General features: G+C 40.7%; 2 protein-coding genes across 2 annotated transcripts in view; both read right to left on the bottom strand.

Annotated features, from left to right (window-relative positions):
* The window catches only part of sema3bl (sema domain, immunoglobulin domain (Ig), short basic domain, secreted, (semaphorin) 3bl), a 51240-nt gene that overhangs the window by 23616 nt on the left and 5469 nt on the right, over window positions 1–22155 (bottom strand). Inside the window, exons 2-3 of the mRNA XM_052059440.1 lie at window positions 10343–10503; window positions 2051–2113 (exon numbers count right to left, since the gene is read on the bottom strand). Of these exons, the coding sequence (XP_051915400.1) occupies window positions 2051–2113; window positions 10343–10503 (224 nt within the window). The remainder of the gene's footprint in view (window positions 1–2050; window positions 2114–10342; window positions 10504–22155) is intronic.
* The window catches only part of LOC127596699 (interleukin-17 receptor B), a 78082-nt gene continuing 74412 nt past the window's right edge, over window positions 18486–22155 (bottom strand). Inside the window, exon 11 of the transcript XR_007961527.1 lies at window positions 18486–20446. The gene's annotated coding sequence lies outside the window, so the exon portion shown is untranslated. The remainder of the gene's footprint in view (window positions 20447–22155) is intronic.

The following is a 22155-nucleotide window of genomic DNA, read 5'->3' on the forward strand; positions in this document are numbered from 1 at the left end:
TCATAGCATTCATCAACATTTTTAAATATTAATTTGCAAGTGTTGAAATCGGGTCTTCCTGGCGGCATGGATGCCTCGCTGCTAACAGCTGTTAGCAGTTAGCGGGAGCGCTGTTGAGACCAACTTAACTTAATATAGGCGCAAATCATTTGTACTCCCAGGTCTGTGGGTTCCCCTCTCTTGCAGACTGACATCAGTAAAGAGCACACACACGCACCATATGACAGTCAAACGGTCGTAACGGATGAACACGATCAAAGACGAATGTGGAAGCACTTCCACAGCTGCATGGGCTTGCCAGTTCTGCTCTCTGCTCTAGGTCCCTGACCAGTCAGACCATTTAGTAATGACACGAAATGAAGCGGAGGAGATCATTTTTCTCAAAATCTACCAAAGACAGCCAGGAAAGTACTCAAAAGGCTTGCAGTGGGTCTCACGTCACATGAGTCATGTATTCAAACATTTTGCTTAGATTTTGTCTACAAAATTTTGGATATACAAGTACCGGTACGCTAAATGAAAGAAACATTTAGAATTTGGACCACGTATTATTTACGTATAATGTGAGCCAGCCGCACACACTATACATATCACAAAGCCCTCCTGGTCTCTCCTAGTTCAAGCAGATTCATTATCACTGCATCCTTACTGATTTTTCAAGTGCAGCCTTAACATTTGAGGACTGCTAGAAATAACAGTCTACAGTTGGACAAGGTTTTGGATTAAAGGTTCAACGCCATAAACAAAAGGTGGATATGGCGCGCTTCCTCTTATCTCATGCCAGCATTTGTGGCTTGAGGTGGTCAAAAACCGCATGGGTGAATTATCGGCTGAAGATGACAAATATTATCGTCTTCAGTCACGACGTAGTTGAAGATAATTCTTTGTTTCGGCTCGAACTGATGAATATGAAGGTCGAGAGGCTGTGATTCATCGGTGGGAGAATATCATTAAAATGTTTATTTGGGGTGGACAATTGTCTATAGAAGGAAGGTTGCCAATGATTGGCAATAACGCAGACCACCCAACGTGCCCTACAATAGCTATTTTTCCCCAAGTGCTGTCAAAGGTTTTTTTGTTTTCCCCAATAGAATGATTGAAACTAAACATTGTCTAAATGTCAGGGAGGCATTTTTTTCCACACAGAGAAACAATGTGAAGACCTCTAACCTTATCCACCCTTTTCCCTTTTCGTCAAAGTCAAGTTGTGTTCAACACAAGCAGACAGCAAACAAATGAGATTAAAGGTGTGTCAAAGTTAGGGTTCTTGCTGTCTTTCCCTTAGTCGAAAGATTGCAGTCATCCATCAGCTTTGACAAAGAAACCCTCAGACACACAGCGAGCGAAGAGACGAGGGAACGCGAGGCGCCATCTGTGCAGTCAAACATCTCTGACGAACATATATGGACTTGTATAACACACAGAATTTCTCATGAGGATTCAGTAGGAATTTGTACTAAAGGGTTCGCCCTAGATAATGGAACCTCTAGGGTCGAACACACTCTATTTTTGGATGATGGTCAACATTCAATTTGTTCACATTTGGAAACATTTTTACCATATTAAGGCTGGATTTTTTTGTCTTGGAGTAGCAGTTTTATTAATCAGAGACTCGCAATTCGCAAGTCGCAATTTTCAGCGACATTCTCACTCAGTATCGGGGCGCTTTTTCCTCAACCGGTTATGAGGCGATTGGCAAGGTGAGGAGTGGAAAGCGTAAACACTGGATAACGCTGCGTACGGAGTTGGCGTGTTGTCAAACATCGCAATTGTTTGACAACTGTTTTTGTTCATTTTCAATTTGTCAACCTGACCCACGATTTCTTTTTTAATGTTCTGAACAATACAGACGTTACAATTAGCGTATACTGTACTTGTCACCATGATAATAAACAATCCACAAACTCAACGGTAGCCATAATTAACGTAGTCAAAGAATCAATTAATCCATTCTCCACTGAGCAGAGAGTGTTTCTTTTCAATATCACAATTTCACATCGTTAGCCGCCGACAGACAACATTTGAACATTATGAAAAGTGAATGACTTACCTGTGGCTCCTTCCCCCTTTGAATGCAGTCTTCTCGGTTGCCAGGCAATGGGGGCCAATATATCTATGAGGAGAAAAGACAGCGGGACGGGGGTTCTTATTTAATTGGTTAACTTGACTTTGGACATAAAAGACATACTTCAGACCATGTGACCATAACTGCGGGAAAAAAATGTCCATGCATTAAGACTCGAAATTGATATAATGATCATTCATGTCTTAATTTTTAGTTGCATATACAAAGCTGACAGTGCCATTGTCATTTTGGAAGAAAAGGAAAGATGCTGCTGGCAGGATGAAGCAAAAAAGGCATCTCAGATATTAATGACGCCTGATTATATTTTTGGTGAGGATCCAGCAAAAGCATCTGGCAGATACAGGATTTGATTTAACCTCGTTTCATTCAATCTGGGTTCAATTATGGAACAGTCTTCCCGAATGATAATAGCACAACACTTCACTCAGTTTTCGTCTATGAATCAGAAAGTAGCCTGCCTCGTTGATTATGCACCCATTGGGGTGTGTACCATAAATATGGAAATATTATCAGTGCTATAATGTCGCTTTCATGCCCAGAGTTGAATTAGCTTTATGACTCTTGGATTCTTTTTGTTTGTTTGTTTTATATTGGAACCCTATTTTGAGATGAAGTTATAACGCCGTGGTATGAAGACAGTGGTTTAAAAAAAAGCAGAAACTTGGGTAAGACGATAATCTCATCTGCTCTCTCAAAGACCGTAAAATGACCAGGTATGCATAGTTCTGATGAGATGAAATGACGCATAATATAAATGAATGGTTTCATCACAATGTCTGAATGGCCCTCGTTTATTATACAATCAACAAAAAACATTGAAGCTCTTCTAATCCTGCACAATCAAGTTCTTTTCACCCCCCCCCCCCCCCCCCCCCCCCAAACACTGCCTCATTAGGGAAAACCCAAAGCCACAGAAATGTGACCCTCATGAGCACCATGTAAGATTTGGACTCATAACGCTTTCTGACTATGATAATAAAAGACATCGGATTTCAGATTTCCCCGCAGATGAAAACTGTCTCAATATTGACCTTCAATGGGCTGTGAAATCCTGCAGTTTCTTGTAACCTGCTTTGTTTTTCCGAACAGACACATAAGAACCCATGGAGGACAATAAACAGTCTTGATACGCACGACAAGACGATTGTTTTGATTCGGAGGGCGTCAGGCCAATTATAATGTTTCTTCATGTCACACTTTTAAAAATTCAGTTTCAGCGTGTCTCAGAACATTGACATGATTATACTGTATTAGATGTTCATTTTTAAAAATCTATAAGTGCTCATACTGTATTATACATTGTAGTTGGCGGCCATTTTATTGGTTAAGGTTTCAACGAACTATCGTTGTAACGTACAGATTCGTTATGTCTCTCGAGGTACATTGTAACGAGGTTCAACTACACATATATGTACAACATTTGTGAGTTTGTCTGTCCGTCTCTCTTTTCTTGGCTCCCCGGCGAGTCACGAAGCTGTGCCATCCATGCGCCACACCCGGCGATGAGGCGATGCCAGCCTCTCCGTCACAAAGCTTTGTGGGAACATTTATTGCAGCTAGTTGTATTTGACTTTCATTATCATTTTATGATTGGTTGTCTTGAATGTTTTCATGAGCTCAACCTTATAAAACGTGACAATAACGATTTTGTGCTCTAATTTGTGGTTGTTGTGCTTTAAACAAAGTCGGGTTGAGCGTGTCAAAATAAGCATCTGTTCACACGGACCTGCACATAATGCGACACAGTAAATGGCTCATTGAAATGAGATATGGTGCTTTGATCTCGTCGCTGACACCCACATAACTGGAGCAAATAATCATCTAAAATGTCATTTATGGAAACTTTCAGCGGATTGCTATTTTTAAAGTGTCATTGGTAAGCATTAGACTCGTGCCCGGAAGTTAGCACGCCTCCGAAGTCCAAATGCTGAAATGGTGCTTGCAATTGCTCTGAGCCATGCCACTGCTGGTTTGGACCGTTCACAAAGCAACAGTGTGTTTTAGTGGCAGGATATGTGGCTGTAAAAAAAAAAAAGAAAAAAAAGTGTTTTTTTTTTTTTTTTATTCCTAAACTTTATATGTGACATATACTCTGCTGCCCTCACTGGTGTGCACACCTTAGCCTGACGGTAGCAGTTATGTGACACCGCTAGAGTTGATTGATGATCACTTGAGCTCCAGCAGTTTCGTTTCCACTGAGCAGAGACAAGGTTTGCCTGTGAGTATTGTTGGATGGCCAATTTGTATGTGTTACTGCCATCACTATGATCAAAATAAGTCGTTTAAAATTAGTGCGATAGTGATGCTAATTTTGTAAGCCCATCCAATGTTATCATTAAGTTAGTGGACTCATGTTAGGCTAATGGTAATGGCAGTGATGCTGTGTTAAAGTGCTTTGAATAAACATTTATGACAAATAACACTGCACTTAATAAGGTACAAACAAATAAAGACAAAAACTCCCAACCTTTCGTGTAAGAAATAAGTGGAAAGGGCACGAGCAAAAGTACAAGTTGTGCCATAACAAAAAACAGTACAAGACGTTTTCAAATGTAAAAAATGTGAACAGTACACACTTCAACATGGAGCTCATTGAAAAATTTCATGAACAGTAGACACAATTTGGTGAATTAAAGAGAAGCTAAGAATAGACGATAACGTGACAGTGGGATCAGGGGAATCCGCAAATAAGACACATCTTTTATTGCAGCAACGGAAGTTAAAGAGGCACGCCGTATAAGTTATACACACACACGGGTGGTGTCCCCTCATAACACAGTCGAACCTCCGACCACCCTGATGTAATATAACGCAGTCAATACCAAAAATGTTATATTCATGTTTTTGTTTTTAATAATCCAGGCTCTCAATCCCAGGTCATCATGATGTATTTGTATTTTTTTTATTCACGTGGTAGGGTAAGGAAGCATCTGAAACTGGCTGGCACTGAATGAGTTTTCAAATACAAATTCCCCTAAACGGCAGGGTAAAATGTGCCTCAGACAGAAACCAGTTTGCACTGCAGTCATTCATTCCATTATGCGGGACTTTTTAAAAGCACATTAAAAAGCACAACACAACTCTCTCCTCAGCAATACAACCTCTCTTCACTTTTATTGACACTTAGTGTCTGTCATCAAAGCTAAAGTGAGCATTGTTATTTAAATATTATTATACGGGACAGTGAGTAACTGAGTTTGATGTAATTTACAATTTACTTGGAGCTTTAAGAAAGATTTAAAATGGTGACCCTCGACCTCATCATTTGTCATTCTATTGTTTTTCGTTGAGACAATTTGATTCTCAACTCAAACAAATTGGAGATCTAGTCTATAAACAGGAGTTGGACTAGTTCATATCTGGCACAGTTTCTTTGGCTTGTTGCTGCACTGTAATATCCCCCCTTTTTTGTCCGAGATCTCCTCCCCGCAAGATATATGGATGACCTCCACCAGTCATCCAAGGTCCTTCCTGTTTAACTCTCAAAATGTCACCACAAGGTCTCTAAATTTGAATCCATCCGCCGACATCAGTCGGAAGTGTCTGTCCTTTGATCACTGTTGTTGTGTTGAATCTGTCGAGAGTTTTAAACGGATGAGAAGTGAAGGACAGTCAAACACATCTCCTTTCGCTCTTTTCAACCTTGACCTGATATCTGGCAACAAAACCATCTCTGTGAGCCAAAACCATTAAGACCCACAATCTTTGTTCTTGGGCCAGATGCTGAAACAAACTGGAGTTTTAACAAAAAGCACCAGTGTGCACTCAATCAAGTTGTACAACAGAAGAACTTGGATCAGCCCTGCTTGTATTTCATGACATTCACACCCTTAAACTCTGACACAAAACCATTGCTTAGATGCTTGCTTTTTTATCTCTGCTCTTGCAGCTGTTGACTCAGAATCACATATCAGACTTTTCTTGTCCATTAATCCATCTACCGTATTTTCCACACTATAAGGCGTGCCTAAAAGCATTCAATGTTCTCAAAAGTCGACAGTGTACCTTATAATCCGATGGGCCTCATATATGGATCAATATTCTGATTTCTTAGACTTAGTATTTAAAAAGTTCTGTTACACTTGCACTTTGTTACAGCTGCAGTTGTTGTGACAGCTCTATATAAATAAAGCTGTATTGTTGTCACGTTGCGAGGTGGTGGTGGACCCCAAAAAGCAGGCAGGAGAGAGGAGCAGGGTGTATTTGAAGAAAACTAAATCCTAAACAAAGTCCGAAGTAACAAACAAAAACCTTGGCAGAAACTAAAAACTCTAAATAACAAAAACATGACCAAAACAGGACCGAAGCTAAAACATAATGAACTAAACATGACTGAAACAAGAAAGTAAAGCTACTGAAAGTAGCAAGAAGCAACAGCAACACACAAGAAAAACAAACAAGAAAACCTTTATTAGTCTCGCAATGGAGAAATTCCAGATTCACAGCAGCAAAGTTATGAAAGGAAGAAGTAGAACAACAAAAAAATAGGAGCTGCTGGAAAGGCAGCCACTCTCGCGGCGCCATTTTGAAGTCAAAAATAACAAAAATAACACAAGACAACACATAGGACAGAGACAGTCGTGCAATCTTCACCACTTTTCTGCATACACTTTGTTGTCTGAAGCAGTTATAGATGAAAGGAGAGGATCAAAGTGTCCTTTCACCAGTGGATCAGAGACATCATGCTGAAAATGTGCACACGTCTGCTACAAGCAAAGTTTTGAAAGCAAACACAAAGCTGTAGCGTCCATTGACGAAAAGAGATTAGTTCACTTCTCCTGTCCCACATAATCCGCTTCAAACTCCAAGCCGCGACTCCCAGCTCCAAATCCGCATCGGCACTCCGCGCCAACGCTCCTTTCTTCTCATCGTCGGCTCCTCAAGACCTCCATCCATCCAGCCGCAGACCGTTCAACAGCACCGATCTCTCCGCTGAACAAAGCGGGGCTGTGAAAAATGCTGCCCATTGCAGGCGCAAGACACAAGCGCCCCGGGACACATGACAGTAGCGACAAGCAACAGCAACACACATGACAGTAGCAAGAAGCAACACAACCAACAAAGCATGACAGTAGCAATGGCAAACACACATGACCCGACACTGAGTGTTCGGGCTGGGAGCCCTTTTAAAGTCCGAATTAGTTATGACCAACAGCTGTGCAGCTGCCAAGAGAGCCCTACAGTGCCACCTGTTGGTCCCTAAACCGAATCATGACAATCGTATTGTATTCCCTTTAGCAGAGCTCAATCGAGTGGATGCCCAATGCATCCGCAGTCACTATTTTAGCGTCTATTCTATGTGCCTTATAATGCGGTCCCCCATATATGAAAACAGTTTTAAAATAGGTCATCCATTGAAAGTGTGCCTTATACTCCAAAGCACGGAAAATACGATATTTTCTATAATGTTTGTCCTCATCAGGGTCTGGGGTGAGCCGGAGCCTATCCAGCTTCCATTGGGTGAGAAGAGTGAAATAATCTCCCGACAGCCGCAGGGCACATATGTAAAAACAACGATTCACACCTACGGGCAATGTGGAGTCTTCGGTGAACCTAACATACATATTTTTGGAATGTGGGAGAAAGTGCAAACCCCGCGCAGGATGGCCTAAGCCCAAATTTGAACCCCAAAACGCTTGATTGCGAGTCGGCCATACTCCAACCCCGATGTGCTGCCCACTTTCGCTGTCTAATTACTGAATGAATCATCTCACTTCAGCTTGCAAACATCCAGCCACCCATTAGGGCCGTAGGAAACTGGAGCCTAGCCCAGCCAATGTTTGGGAAGGAGGTCAATTACACCAAGGCATATATATAATATTGACACTCACATTCACACCTATGGGACATGTATTTTCTCAATTTTGGGCATGTGTGAGGAAGCCTGAACATGCAAACTCAACAGAGAAAGGTCAGAGCTGAGATTCAAGCTCAGAAATGTTGACTGTGAGGAAGATGTGATAACCACAGGTTTAACTGTGCTGCTTTAATATAAATCATGCAATCATGATATGGTCTCTATCCTGACAGTTATTTTCTTCCAACTGTGAAAACAGCTGAATCAATGTTTATTTTACGTATTGCTGTAATTATGTATGGAAACCAAGGATTTGTGGTCTACATACTACCTCTTTCCAGACATTGGTGTTTTGATCCATAGGGGAAAATAGATTTTTACACGAAACAGATCCGTTTCATTTGAGGCAGCACACTTTGCGTAATTGAGCCAATGAGATGAATTGCATAAACTGCCAAAAAAGAAAGACGAAAAGTTGACTGTCTAAAGTGAAATCAACATTGTAGTCTTTGTTCTGCTCAAAGTGTTCAAGTCTCCAGTTTATAAATCAGAGTTCAGTCAAGTACCAAGTTGCATTGTGTCTGATATTGATTTATTGATCGGAACGTTATCCTACTAATGCTTTTCCATTGGCAAAGACAGCTTAGCCAGTACTTTTTCAGAAGTGCCAAATTTATCCTATATAGGTGACATAAACCACTGCTGGTGGTCAAACAGATAAGTCATTTCCATGCGGTTGTTAGTTTTGAGGATTGATGACAAATAAATGACAAAAATAAATGCACGCTTATCATGCGCCTTAGCTTTAAAACGATTATCCTCCACAGTGTCCATTTGACAGCGGCAGCTCATTTTCTTTCGTTCTTCGGTCCCACGCCATGTAAATTGTAAGGCACAATATATGATGGCCAACAAAAGTTATTACAGGACGGAAATCCTTCTCATTCATTGTTGTTTTGCATCACTCGTCGAACGATGCATTCAAAACATGACGAGATTTTTGGACTCGAGTGGAAAAAGGCACAGAAAGTTGAACTTTTGAATGCAACTCATCCATCCCCACTGAGATGTGAAACACTCCAAGATAACTACGCGTGAAGTAAAGCGCAGGTGTAAGAACTCTTCTATGTTTTCAGGACTTATAAAGCATGGCCTTCCCAACTTCAAATTAAACCATGATGTGTAATATATCTTGTTTCATAAGAGCGTCCCACTGACACACGAATCAAGATAAAGATCTTGGTCTCAATGTACTATATCCTAATAATTGTTGAGGACATGCCTGTCTGTGTTGGGCCATTGGAATCAGAAATTAAATTCGCTATTCCCCCCGACTCCACCCGCAGTGTGCCCCTGCGGTGACATAAACACAGCAGTTGTTCCCAAGATGAATGTTCAAGCAGTTGAGTTTCAAAATCAAACATCTTTTGTCAGTTAATTGATTCCACATTGGAGAAGGCCTAGCATGGAGAGATGCCAAAATTGGGATAGGGATGGCGCCTCGCAAAAGAAACCCAGCCGTTCCTGTTAACGTAATCATTTTCTCTCTCTTTTTTTGGTTTTGTCTTGTTTAGTTTCGTTTTCTTAGTATATCTGTTAGGACACACTCATGCTTCATGTTTCAAATCACGGCACGGTTTTGATCAAAGATAAACTGACCAAATAATTAAGCACTTGTTATTCATGGTTATAGTGAATTGGATGAATGCTCCAATGTAATGATCGCCTACTTGTTCAATCGGGGGACTCGCTGCATTTTTTTTGTATTGAGCATGATCATTCATGGAGGGTACAACCTGTTTCTGTAACATTTTGGCCAACAATACACTTGCCAGGTCATAAGTTATCTGATGAAGTGTATTCATTACATTATCGTATTCTCATAAGTGATGTCAAAATTAAATCACGAATCGACAACTGATCGAGTGTCAAATTAATAAACAACTATTTGAAGAATGAAGTAATCATTTAGTTCCGTTGCTGTCCAACTCTTGTGACTTCAGCCTCTCACCAATCATTTTTCTCTGACTTCTGTCATCGGTCATGAAGTCAGACATGAACACAAAAGAGGGTTTTTTTCAACCACCAAAAAAACCAAAACAATAATTGTTTAATAAACAGTAAATGGAAAAAATGTGTATCGTAAAACATTTTAATGCAAAATAAAATGTTTTCCCATCATTTGAATAATCGATTCGAAAAATATTCAATAGGTACCGCCATAATTAACATTATTAACTTTTTTTATACTAAACAGGAAAATAATTAGATGGTTCTAAGTTTGAGTGAGGCGTGCGGTGTCTATTTTGATTCTCGTTTATGTTACCACGTTTGGTTTGTTTTCTTATAAAAGAGCGCCAGTCCATTCATTTGGTTCACAAGGGACGATCAAGTCATAATAGGGATTACGTGTGTTTTGTTTTATTATCAAGTATATGATCGAGTAATTGGAACGTTACCTCCTTGGACTCGCTCCTGCCTGGTCCCAGGAGGAGAGAGTACATGACGTCTTTGCCTCCCAGGAAGAGACGGTCACGGTACTCATCCAGATAGACGGTTGAGAGTGAGAGTTGGCCATGATGCCCACTGAAGATAGAAGACCTGTTGGTGGACAGTAGATCTGCATATACAAGAAAAATCATTCAGATTACTAAATTGTAAAGTACCAGATTACAATTACTGTACTTCTTTTTTGTTAACTGTACTTATGAACAAAAGTCACAAATCTGTATTTAAATTGTACTTTAATTTTCTGGCATCTTACTCCTCTAGATTTGACAACAGTGAAGTTTGTTGTGGCAGTCTAAAGTCAAAACGTCAGCGTAATTTTAGCTAACCTGAGCTTGTTTAAGCATATGGCTAATGTGATGGTCAGGCTAACATGTGCTAGCTAGCGTCGCTCATTAGCCAGCACACAGCTCTTTAAGAACTGTAGACTACAAAAGTAAACTCAAGAGAGAATGTGAAATGAAAATAAATGAAAATTTAATCATAAATCTAAACGTGCACTTTTTCTAGTTTTGGTCTGTTTATTTCCATGTGTTGCTTTCAGGGACTGTACTTCATACTCAACTCAATTCAAATCAACTCAACTGTATTTACTTTAAAACAACCATCGCTGTATACAAAGAGCTGTACATGGAGCAAATATATATACAACAATAAAACGATACATTACTAATGAAGACAGGAGAAAGCCAAAAACAGTAAAACTGAGATCAAGTCTGAGATATGCCGAGGCAAATGCCAAAGAATACAAGTGAGTTTTGAGGAGGGTTTTGAAGATGGGCAGCGAGGGGCCTTGCCGAATGTTCAGTGGGAGGTCATTCCAAAGAGAGGGACCAGTTACGGAAACGGCTCGATCCCCTATGATCCTCCGCTTAGTTCTTGGTACTTCTAATAATGTCTAGTCTGCAGACCTGAAGCACCGGGCTGATGTGTAGGGGCAGAGGAACTCAGAGAAGTGTAGAAAAGTTGAAGGTTAAGAGCGCAGTACATTAGTGTCAAAACATAAGTGACTAATTTCTTCCCCATGGTTTGCTCTATTTGCTCAACTTTGCACTCACAGCAAATAGCATCCTCGTGATTCAACTTTTTCCATGCAAGTCCAGGCACATGTGGTCTTCACTCAGAACAAGCCCCACTAACAGATTTACCTGGAATTCGTTTTAGTCAGATATATCGTTACACTTATGAACAGAATTCCTGTGGGGATGCACATGTCGACATTGTTTTGCTCACCAAATCAGGAGCGCATATGTAATCCTACTTAACGACTGCTGTTGGAGTGGACTAATCATTCAAGAGAGCTCTGCCTTGTATGAAATGTTGAGTACTTTGGGGATATACACACACCCATATATATATATATATATATATTATATATATATATATATATTATTGTGTGTGTGCCTTGAAGTTTTACATAGCTACATAATGATTGGAGAACATTTCAAGGCTTGTTGATGTATCCTCATAATATAATTCAGTTTTATAATACAGTATTACATTTCACGATACCAGCTGTATTGATGACATTTTTTCTCTCTGTTGATTGGCTTATAAAACACTCTCATTTTGCCTTATAATAAGGCTCCTCGGGTCTATTTTACAATTAAGTTGAATTTACCAAATACGGTTCCTTGCCTGATAAAGCCCCACAGTAAATCATACCCTCAAAAAAAAAATAAAAGGGGGGGAAAGCCACTGAACCAAGACCAGGAAACATAACTCCCACTGCAAGAATAACATCGAGCGTGCACTTTACATCCAATAATACTAAATCATGCTGGGTAAAGTGAAAGAAAAAAATGTGCATGACATACAATACAGATTAGAGGCTCCCACATATTCGCTTATCTATTCAAGTGGTTGCAGGAGAGAGCTTATGCACCTGGTTACCCCTGACCCAATCTGGCAGCAGATTTAATGTCTAAAAGGTTGCTGTAAAAACTCAGCAGGAGTGGCAAAGAGCAAGTTGAACTCAAATTCAACTTGACATGGGCGTTTCCTCTGTGGATGATATGCACACACACACACACACGCACACGCACACGATAGAACCGACTAATTTCTTTGCTTGCCTGAAATCTAAACAAATCCAATGCAGAATCATTTAGTGTGTTACAAACGTCCTACTTTGTCCCCATTCAGTTGTGGAAAAAGCTGTTACTATGATCTTGAGTGTTTTATTTGGAAAAATATTTGATTGCAGCGCTCAGCTTTATTGCATCATCATCATGAAATACAGAAGCGATCAAAAGAGAAACACAAGCAATCCAAACAACCCTATCTATGATTTTATCCTTGCATTCACCGATTCATCCATCACACGAAAGTCTTAGCTGTGATTACCCTAAAACGCAATTTGTATAGTGCACTGGTACCAAACCACAAAAATAATCATCACAAAATACATTATAGGAGAGCACTGCATTGATTGATCATTGATTCAATCATTTTTACACATCCAATACATTTGTATTATCGACCGTGATCCAAACTACTTCCTTTGCAAAGAAAACAACACAGAGTTCTGTTGACACTCTCAAGGATACAGCACGGAGAGAGAAGCCGTCATTGGAATGCAAAATCCTCAGAGTCTTTGGACTGATCAGCTTTCCAACCATCTCTCATCACTCGGATGATACAAACACACAAAACTCTACGTTGAACAAGTCGTCCCTCGCCACTCAGTGGAGCACTGACTGATTGAACCATAGGGGCCGAATACCCTCTTTGACACCATGTCTATCATTGCAGCTTTGCAGACAAAAAGACAAAAAATCCCCTTCCATTTTCTTTGCCACCTATTCTGCTCTGGATCACTGAAAGGCTGACTTAGGGCGAGAGGCAGGAAACAACCTGGATTGATCACTTGTCAATCACGGGACTGAATTTTAGGAAAACAATTTAATACCTGTGGGGTACTTTACATGCCTTCGTGATGAGGTTTTTTTTTTTTTTCAAATCACCGAAGACATCAATAGTGTATTACAGTAATTGCAGTTTGCAAAATCTTTGAAGGCAGTGGGTGTGTTTTAAAATGGGTGACATAAAATTTGTGTCGTGATTTTCATGATTGCAAGACAACATGTACCGGTAAATGTAGTTAGCGGGGTGATTCTCGGATCAGAAGTTTCGGGGTGCTCAGTTTTGTGTTTATCATACTTTAGCTCTTCAAAGAGTTGTACATCCTGAAAATATCTTGTTACATAAATGATCTTCACATCTGAGATAGGAGCATCCGTTTCTTTTTTTAAACCTTTTTTGAACCACAGAAGCCTGTTGTCGCTAATTCACAACACATTAAAATTCATATCTATTTTTTATGCTCAAATAACATTCTCAAATTAATGTAGCATCTACTTGAAAGCAAAAACACCCCCACCAATTTTTTTTTTTAATTGGAAATTATTTAAAGCGTCAAACGGTAAGATCTGCCTAGGATCTTCTCGCAGAAATTTGTGTCTTTAATATTTGATACTGCAACAACTAAAAGTCATTATAGAAGATTATTAGCATTCTACAGTGTATTTGAAGCGTTCATAAAGCTCACTGATGATGAGCGCAGTTTCAACAAGCCGACATAAAACATCGGAGCTGTCGGGAGTAGAAAACAGTGATGCACAAGCTGAGACATGAGTGATACAGTGAAGGCAAAGATAAGGACAGAGCAAGGAGCGAGACTTTGAGTCGGAAAATAACGAGGAAGAACAGCATGCGGGAAGATGAAGCTGCAAGCAGGAGAATGTTGAAGCTGATGATGGATGTGCGAAAACCGAAAGCAGCAAACCGAACAAATATAATGAGGGCAGGAACTGTTAAACATGCTGCTGCTCTGTTCTGTATTCTTTGATAACTTTTATATGGCGTGATATGTCTGAATTTGTTCGTCACTGTGACTGAAACTAACATTTTACCCCAAAATGTGGGTCACGATCCTTTTATTAAAGTATTAAAAATACATTTACATACATCGTACATTTTATATGACGGCTTTGAAAATGTATACACATATTTGAGCATAACTCTATTTACTGTACACTTACCACAAAAATCTGTTTTAATATTCAAGTTGTGAACTAAGAAACACTATGCTGGCACAAATAATATTACAGTATTTTTGTTTAAAGTGATATCTGTATTTTCTTTCCCGACAAAAGGCTATGGATTGTGTGTTGGTTAGCTACTTTGTAGAACACTACCTAGCTTATCATTTTAGTCAAACAGCTGCAGTGAAAGAAATTGCTGTATGTGGCAGTTGAAACCACATTACTGCCACCTACAGGACTGATAAGGAACAGGCCAGCACATCAAGACGCTACACACAACCAGTCCAGTAGAACGTACAGTACAGTAAACTTCGAAAGCATTCTTATTTTCCTCTTAATAAAACATCCTCAGGTATTAATTGTGATGATAAAATGATTCAGTTCCGACAGTCTGAACATTGATACTCTCCTTTTTGAGCCCTGTTGCTACTACTTAATAGAGGCAGAATAAGAAATTCTTTCTTTTGTGCTTGTAGCAAGCATTGTGATTGAGGATCCATCTTTTATAATCTTTCGTGTTCAAACAAAGAGGTCTGCTGTGAGCGTGACACCTTAACCTTAAAACCTGCGTACAGTATCTGTTGGCCGCCCTTCACTCACACACACGCTAACAGGAGAAGCTATCTGGTTTCGACACACATACACAAAGGCACCAACTCGCACTCTGCCGCCTGCCAGGCTTATCACTCTGTGCTCATTCCAGGGCTGGAGTGAGGAAAAAAGTCTAACTTCGGGATGACAGGCGGTCATGATGGGAGGATGTGTGGCGCGGGCTAACTTGTCAAACTTGTCAGCGCAACACAGTTTACGCTTACATGTAGCAACACGTGACTTTGACGTGTCTGTAGGTGTCACAGCGAGAATTGGATTTTATTATGGAAAAAAAAAGTCTGAATAAAGATGATGCTTGGATTATCATGCTCAGTTTTGAAGCCTCCCCGACGCATTTCACATGATTCTAAATGGGAGGGTCGAATGTATTTGGAATGATGTCATGCAAGTCTATACTAGTGTAATAGTTGCAGATTTATTTATTCATTCATTCAGTCATTCATCTTCCGAACCGCTTGATCCTCACTAGGGTCGCGGGGGGTCGATCCCAGCTGTCTCCGGGCAGTAGGCGGGGGACACCCTGAATCGGTTGCCAGCCAATCGCAGGGCACACAGAGACGAACAACCATTCACGCTCACACTCACACCTAGGGACAATTTAGAGTGTTCAATCAGCCTGCCACGCATGTTTTTGGAATGTGGGAGGAAACCGGAGCACCCGGAGAAAACCCACGCAGACCCGGGGAGAACATGCAAACTCCACACAGGGAGGCCGGAGCTGGAATTGAACCCGGTACCTCTGCACTGTGAAGCCAACGTGCTAACCACTGGACGACCGGGCCGCCCAGATTTATTTAATTTAATTTAATTTTTTTTTAAAGGCACATGACGTTAGTAAAAAATAATCTTTGTGTGACTGTTGGAAAAACAAGCATTATGATTTTATAACAAGCATAATAGCAGTGCCATCAATCAACAGATGCGCTGAAATTGCAAAGGACAAAAACAGTCCTGCCACACACACGCACACACATACACACAAACAATGAGCTAATAGCTTACATCTGTAGCTTGTTACCCGTCTTAAGAGCTCAACACCTCACTGGAAAAAAGTCTCACTTCTCCCTATCCGCACTCTCTTGTGTGCCCATCCAACCATCCATGCATCCATCCATGCATTCTTTTAACCACTGCTCGCCATCATAAGTTGGTACCTTCTGCCAATCAACTTCCTTCCTGGTTTTATTTGTCCCCACTCAAAGCGGCTTACTTGTCAAATAAGTCTTGGGTTTCATCCCTCGTGTCTCTCCATCTGTCAGTCTCACCTTTGCCATTGGCATAGATATTCTTTGGCCCGTATGCAGGGTGCCTCAAAGAATCCGAGCAAGAACTCTTACATCTGTCTTCAATGTGTCTCAGTTGCCCGCAGAATACCACGACAAAGCGAAAGTGACACAAAAGAGTGCCTGGTTTCTGAGCATGTGTCAAAGCTCTGCGATGGTATCGCGTAGACTCGGCCACTTCAAAGGTTTAGTCAAGGATTTGTTTACAGTGGTCCTCTTAGTCAACTTAAAGCCTGCATGTGCTGGGTTGTTTCAAATGCAAGAAAGACATGCGACTTTTGGTCTTCTCATTCACTGCTGCCCTCCCATTTTGGTTTCTTATTCTGGAGGCATGTATGCAAACGGTTGAAATATGACTTACTGGAATATGATAAGAATGTATTTTACTGTCCGCATTTGCCACCGCATTTTACTCTGGAGAGTCTTTGTCTCTGCTGGTTTTCTTGGATAGTCCCGAGATATGTCAATGAGAGTATCTGGTGACTGTGAATTACACATGCATGTGTTGCTCTCTTTGTTCCCTTTTCCGAGCGACTGTGGATTGCAGAACTGTCATCATGTTACTGTATTTGACCTTCTAATAAGAGCTTCAAAGGCATGTTGATGCTCGTCTTGCACGGCACTGTCGAGAAGGAGTCTCACCAAAATGTTTGAGACGTTTATTTTAAGAAATATGGAAGTGCTCTGATGTACTGGGAACTCTGGTAGCAGAAACCCAACTACTGTGCATCTGTTATACAGAAGTGTATTTGAAAATAATGTTTTTTTTCGTTTTTTTTTTTTAAATGAACTGTGTCCTTTTTGTAAATCAACCTGGCAGGTTGACATTAAGTAGATGGTCTCGTTGATCCGATAACTAGCATCATGTCTTATTGACCCAATAACTAGCATCACGCAGTGGACCTCAAAAAGGACTGTGCTCTGGGGTTCACATCCATTCATCCATCCATTTTCTGATCCACGTTATCCTCACAAGGGTCTCGGTGCATGCTGGAGCCCATCCCAGCGTTCTCCGGGCAGTAGGCGGGGGACACCCTGAACAGGTTGCCAGCCATTCGCAGGGCACACAGAGAAGAACAACCATGCCCAATCAGCCTGCCATGCATGTTTTTTTGGAATGTGGGAGTGAAGGGTGACTTCTGCTCATTTTTAGTCGAGTGAAACCTCTGCTGTGGCCTTTGGTGTTTCTTAACAATAGTTGCTTAAAATAATAAGATATCCTTTATTTGTCCCACACTGGGGAAATTTACAGCCTACGGCAGCTAGATTGTGGGTAGAAAGAAGAAAAACAAAGGGTTTGTATTCACAAAATAAATGTTACAGTTTCAATGTACATCGTTCAATTAAGTGCAATATAAATATCGATATAGATAAGGTGGCTGTGCTAGTTACAATTGCTTTTCACATCATTTTATTTTTTATTCAGCAGCCTGACAGCAGTCGGTAGGAATAAGCGGCATTGCAATGATATGCGTCTTCCGCCATATTTAGTCTAGCCTGTGGAACATTTTCATGCCTGCAGAAAACCAAGCGTGTCCTTGGAGCCACCTGTTAGCCTTGATACACTGCTTACTGGAGACGGTTTGATACAAGCCAAGAATCGGTTTAGGAGACACTGAAGTCTCGAGGTTGCACCATAATCTCGGTACCGGCCTTCTGATGAAAGAAATATGTTGTGAATCCATTCCTCCTGGGCACTCGTGATTGCAGCCATTGTCTGTAAACCATGGGTGCCCGTAATATTCTGCCAGTAAACCCTTTGAAGGTACTGTTCATCGACTCCAGCCTGTATTTGGATAACCAACATCCTCATCATCCAAAATCAAAGAACACACGGAGGAAAGAAGGCCACTTTCCTCCAACAGGAGGAAACTGGAGTACCCGGAGAAAACCCACGCAGGCGCGGGGAGTATCTGCAAACTCCACACAGGAAGGCCGGTGCCGGAATCGAACTAGTTACCTCTGCACTGTGAGGTCGACGCACTAACCACTGGTACACCAGGCCGCCCAAGGTTAATATCATTATTATTATTATTATGAACACTGTCCTGAAATAAACACACACACATGGTGATCAGTGTTTAAACCCCAGTGGCCGCCTGAATTCTATCAATGCTCTTATTGTTTTTTTTTGGGGGGGGGGGGGGGGGGGGTTCCAGCGTCATTAACTGATTTAGCCATAAGGAAAACATTTCTACTGGTTTGGAGTATCATCTCATGGAAACCGGATTAATTCCCTGGCTATAGGTTTCCACAAAGTGATAAAAAGCAGATGCGCTTCAGAAATGCATTTTTTGGGGGAGGTTGACGGATTTGCTGTGGGAGAGAAAAGGTTCACTTTTCAAATCTCATGCTGACGTGCGCCGTGTACAAATTGGGTATTGGCAAGATCCTAAATTGTGTGAAGCTGCGGACTGAAATATACACGCGCACATGTAAAGGCTAAAATGAAGAAGGGAGCACTTGTGAATTTTTTTACAACCTGTATGCGGGCAAAATATAATATGCATGCAAATCACTCACAGACATCCACATGTCTTCTTTAAGTCACTTTAGTTGTCAGCCTTGCAAAGCAAACTTGAAATCTCTTCCAATTGTTTTCGCTTTCACATTTGATTTGCACACACACACACACACACACACACACACAAAAACACATCCGCTTTCTGCTGACAAACCAAGCATTGGTTGACAATGTCTTTCTCGGGTTACTCTCGCTTGGCTGTTTATTGTTGCAGAACGGCAAGAATTTGGGGAGTCTGACACAGTCTGCTGCATGTGTGTGCTACCTGGTCTCACTGCTTTTCTTTTTTTTTTTTTTTTGGTGCAAAGAGAGTACATTGTTCAAGTGAAGCGGGAAAAAAATGCAAGATGGACAGCTAAGCATACGGCAACATTGAACTTTTCGTGTAGAGCATAAATTTAATGTGTTTAGACAAACGTTGCACACAACTGAACATTTCGTCGGCCAATATATTATGCGATTCTCCCACTTTCATGACAGCCAGCATAACACTAAATGTTGAAGGTGTGAATTTAAAGACAAATGATGAGCTCATGTTGATTTTGCAAGTACTGTACTTTTGGTTTGATTTATTAAAATACAGTATAATGGCTTATACATGGCCAAAAGAAATGAGCTAAAGGGAAATTGTCTTTCCTCACATAGGCTGTTGAAATAAATCACAGACTTGATAGCCACGTCCTGACAGAGTAAATCCTGGGATTTCCTGGCAACCTGTCACTGTTTTTTACTGCTAACTCCTCCTTGAGCTCAACATATCAACACGGCGAGACGTGAAGTGGACATGCGGTAAAGAAAGCAACTACTGTTATGGGTTGATTTTGGTTTATGTCAAGTATTCTCTGTTTCTAGAATTGAAATTTAAAAATCACTTAGGAGCATGTACACCCTCTTTGGCGGAAGGTGAATGAAAATTGGCATTTTGCTGTTTATGACACCTTATAGAAGGCTGTTCAACACATCCAAAAACATAGACAAACATCAGAAATGACTCAAACACCAGAAGAAATGTAATGCAAATGACTCATTCATTTGCGTTTTTGATCCAGCAAGTTGGTGCTAATTTTTTGTGGCTTTCACGTCAAGGTTCCTTTCTGGTTGCAGTTTGCATGTCCCACAGTTTCACATTCCAAAACCATTCATGCCAGGTTCAGTGAAGATTCTAAATTGTCCATGCAGGTGTGAATCAGCGTTTACCTAGTCATCTATACTGTGTGTGATTGACTGGGAAATAGTTCAAGGTCAACTTCGTCATCATTACATCTGTCCTTCTCGAGTTCTATTTTCACCAGCCTGATTGACGCCACCTCTTGGATTTTTTCTTTTATTTTTTTTTCCCTTTCGTAGCTCTTTTTTCTAGATGGGCGTGATTTTTTTTTTTAATTCTTGATCAAGATTCAGTTGTCTCCGCTTCTTCAACACTCGATATTCTCATCTCCCATGTCTCCTAGTTGTGTCTTTGCAGCCATCATTATTTACCAATGCCATCACTTGAATACTTTCACCAACAAGTCAAAGCTATCATCCACTCATGTTGGTCAATTTGTTTTTTTTTGTATGTGACATTCTATGTCATTTCTCGTATAACAACTTTTATTTGTGATTAAGGCTCCAGTTCCCCTTCAGTATTGACAATGGAGGCACAATTAATTATTAATTAATAATTAAAGCATGATTATTATTTCCATTTCTAGCCATTCCATCCATCCATCATTCGAACTGCTCATCCTCACGAGGGTCTCTGGGCAATAGGCGGGGTGCACACTGAACTGAGTGCCAGCCAATCATAGCCATTTACACTTCGTCACAACTCTGGACAATTTAGAGTGTTCACTCAACCTAGCATGCATGGTTTTGGAATGTTTCCATTGTTTCATATTTGAAAAAAAAGCTTCCAAATCGGAACACATTGGAGGTCATGTGTGGAACAGATGGTGCGATAACATTCACAATGATGGATGTACCAATAACCGCGGTGCACGGTTGAGCGGTGTTTTTAAAATAAATAAATAAATACACCCATCTTTGGACACACGCATGGCAAGCTGCTGAATCAACGCTGGACATCCAATCCAAATAAAGAAACAATAAATCAGTGCAGAGCTGAAGTGTTGTCTTCAGGGTGTGTCAAGTGCAGAAAGCTTGGACAAATGGCCTCTAAGAACTTCAGGCCCCTCCACTGGTAATGTCACAATTGCTCCAAAGTACTTGGAGTTTACATTTTACTACTACTTACCTCCAATGGAAATGTTTCCACATATTACATTTGTAGGTCAATGATTCTTTGAGTAAAAGGAAGTAAGACACGCACATTTTGATGATGCGCCCGTTTTATAGACCGTGCTGGTATTTTGGGTTTCTATTCTTCTATTTTATTTTATTACGGCACTTTGTCTTTGTTCTTGTATTATTTCATTGCCTATGATTTTTTTGTTAATCCTTAAAAGTCAGAGGGCATGTTTTCTTCATTATCAATATTCTGACTCCATATTCTGACTCTCTTCGAACACACTTTTGAAAACACAACTGTGTTTTCAAAAGTGTGTTCGAAGAGAAACTCAGAGTGGTCCATAAGAAACATTGTGGTCGCACTTTCTGACGTCAACTCAATAATAATTTTTAAATTAATCTTTTAGCACAATTAATGGTCATTCAGAGGATGCTAACATATTCATGTTCCATCTGGAGCCACTGTATACAGTTCGACTTGATGGCCTATTGTTTAATGTGATTTTTTTGCCCATTGTAACCTTATTTTCCTAGGTTGGGTTTTCAATCAGAGGTCTGGAAAAAAATCAACTGGTGGAAAGGAGAAAGACAGAAAATTGCGGTCATTGTGCTTGAGCATAACATGACCAAGGAAGAGGAAAAAAAGTAATGGCTCATGAAAAAGAATGGTGAAAGTGAGAAAAAAAATAAAAGGGCTCAAGAACACGAATGGCTGCCAGTCAGTTCCGGCAGGCTCTCGGATTATCCCGCTGGGTCCAAGAACAACCAACACTCCACTTTGTATCGGTTTGTGGGCGATGCCAATAGAGCAAACACACTAATTCATTCACAGGCGGGGGAGACAAAACTAACAGAACTCTTGACTCTCAGAACTAATGCGATCGGCTCCAAAAAGGCCGATGGTGAGAGCGCTTCTGTTTTCAAGTGACCCCCTGCTTTGCTGAAAACAAAGTGAATATTGTATAAGACAGACCGAATGTGTGTGTGCGCGCATGTTGTGTATGTGCCTCAGGTCAGCATGTGTGTGTGTGTGTGTGCGCGTTGTGTCTATTATCTGTGCCTCAGGTCAG

This window comes from Hippocampus zosterae, chromosome 2, assembly GCF_025434085.1.
Source record: "Hippocampus zosterae strain Florida chromosome 2, ASM2543408v3, whole genome shotgun sequence".
Taxonomy (NCBI): Eukaryota; Metazoa; Chordata; class Actinopteri; order Syngnathiformes; family Syngnathidae; genus Hippocampus; species Hippocampus zosterae.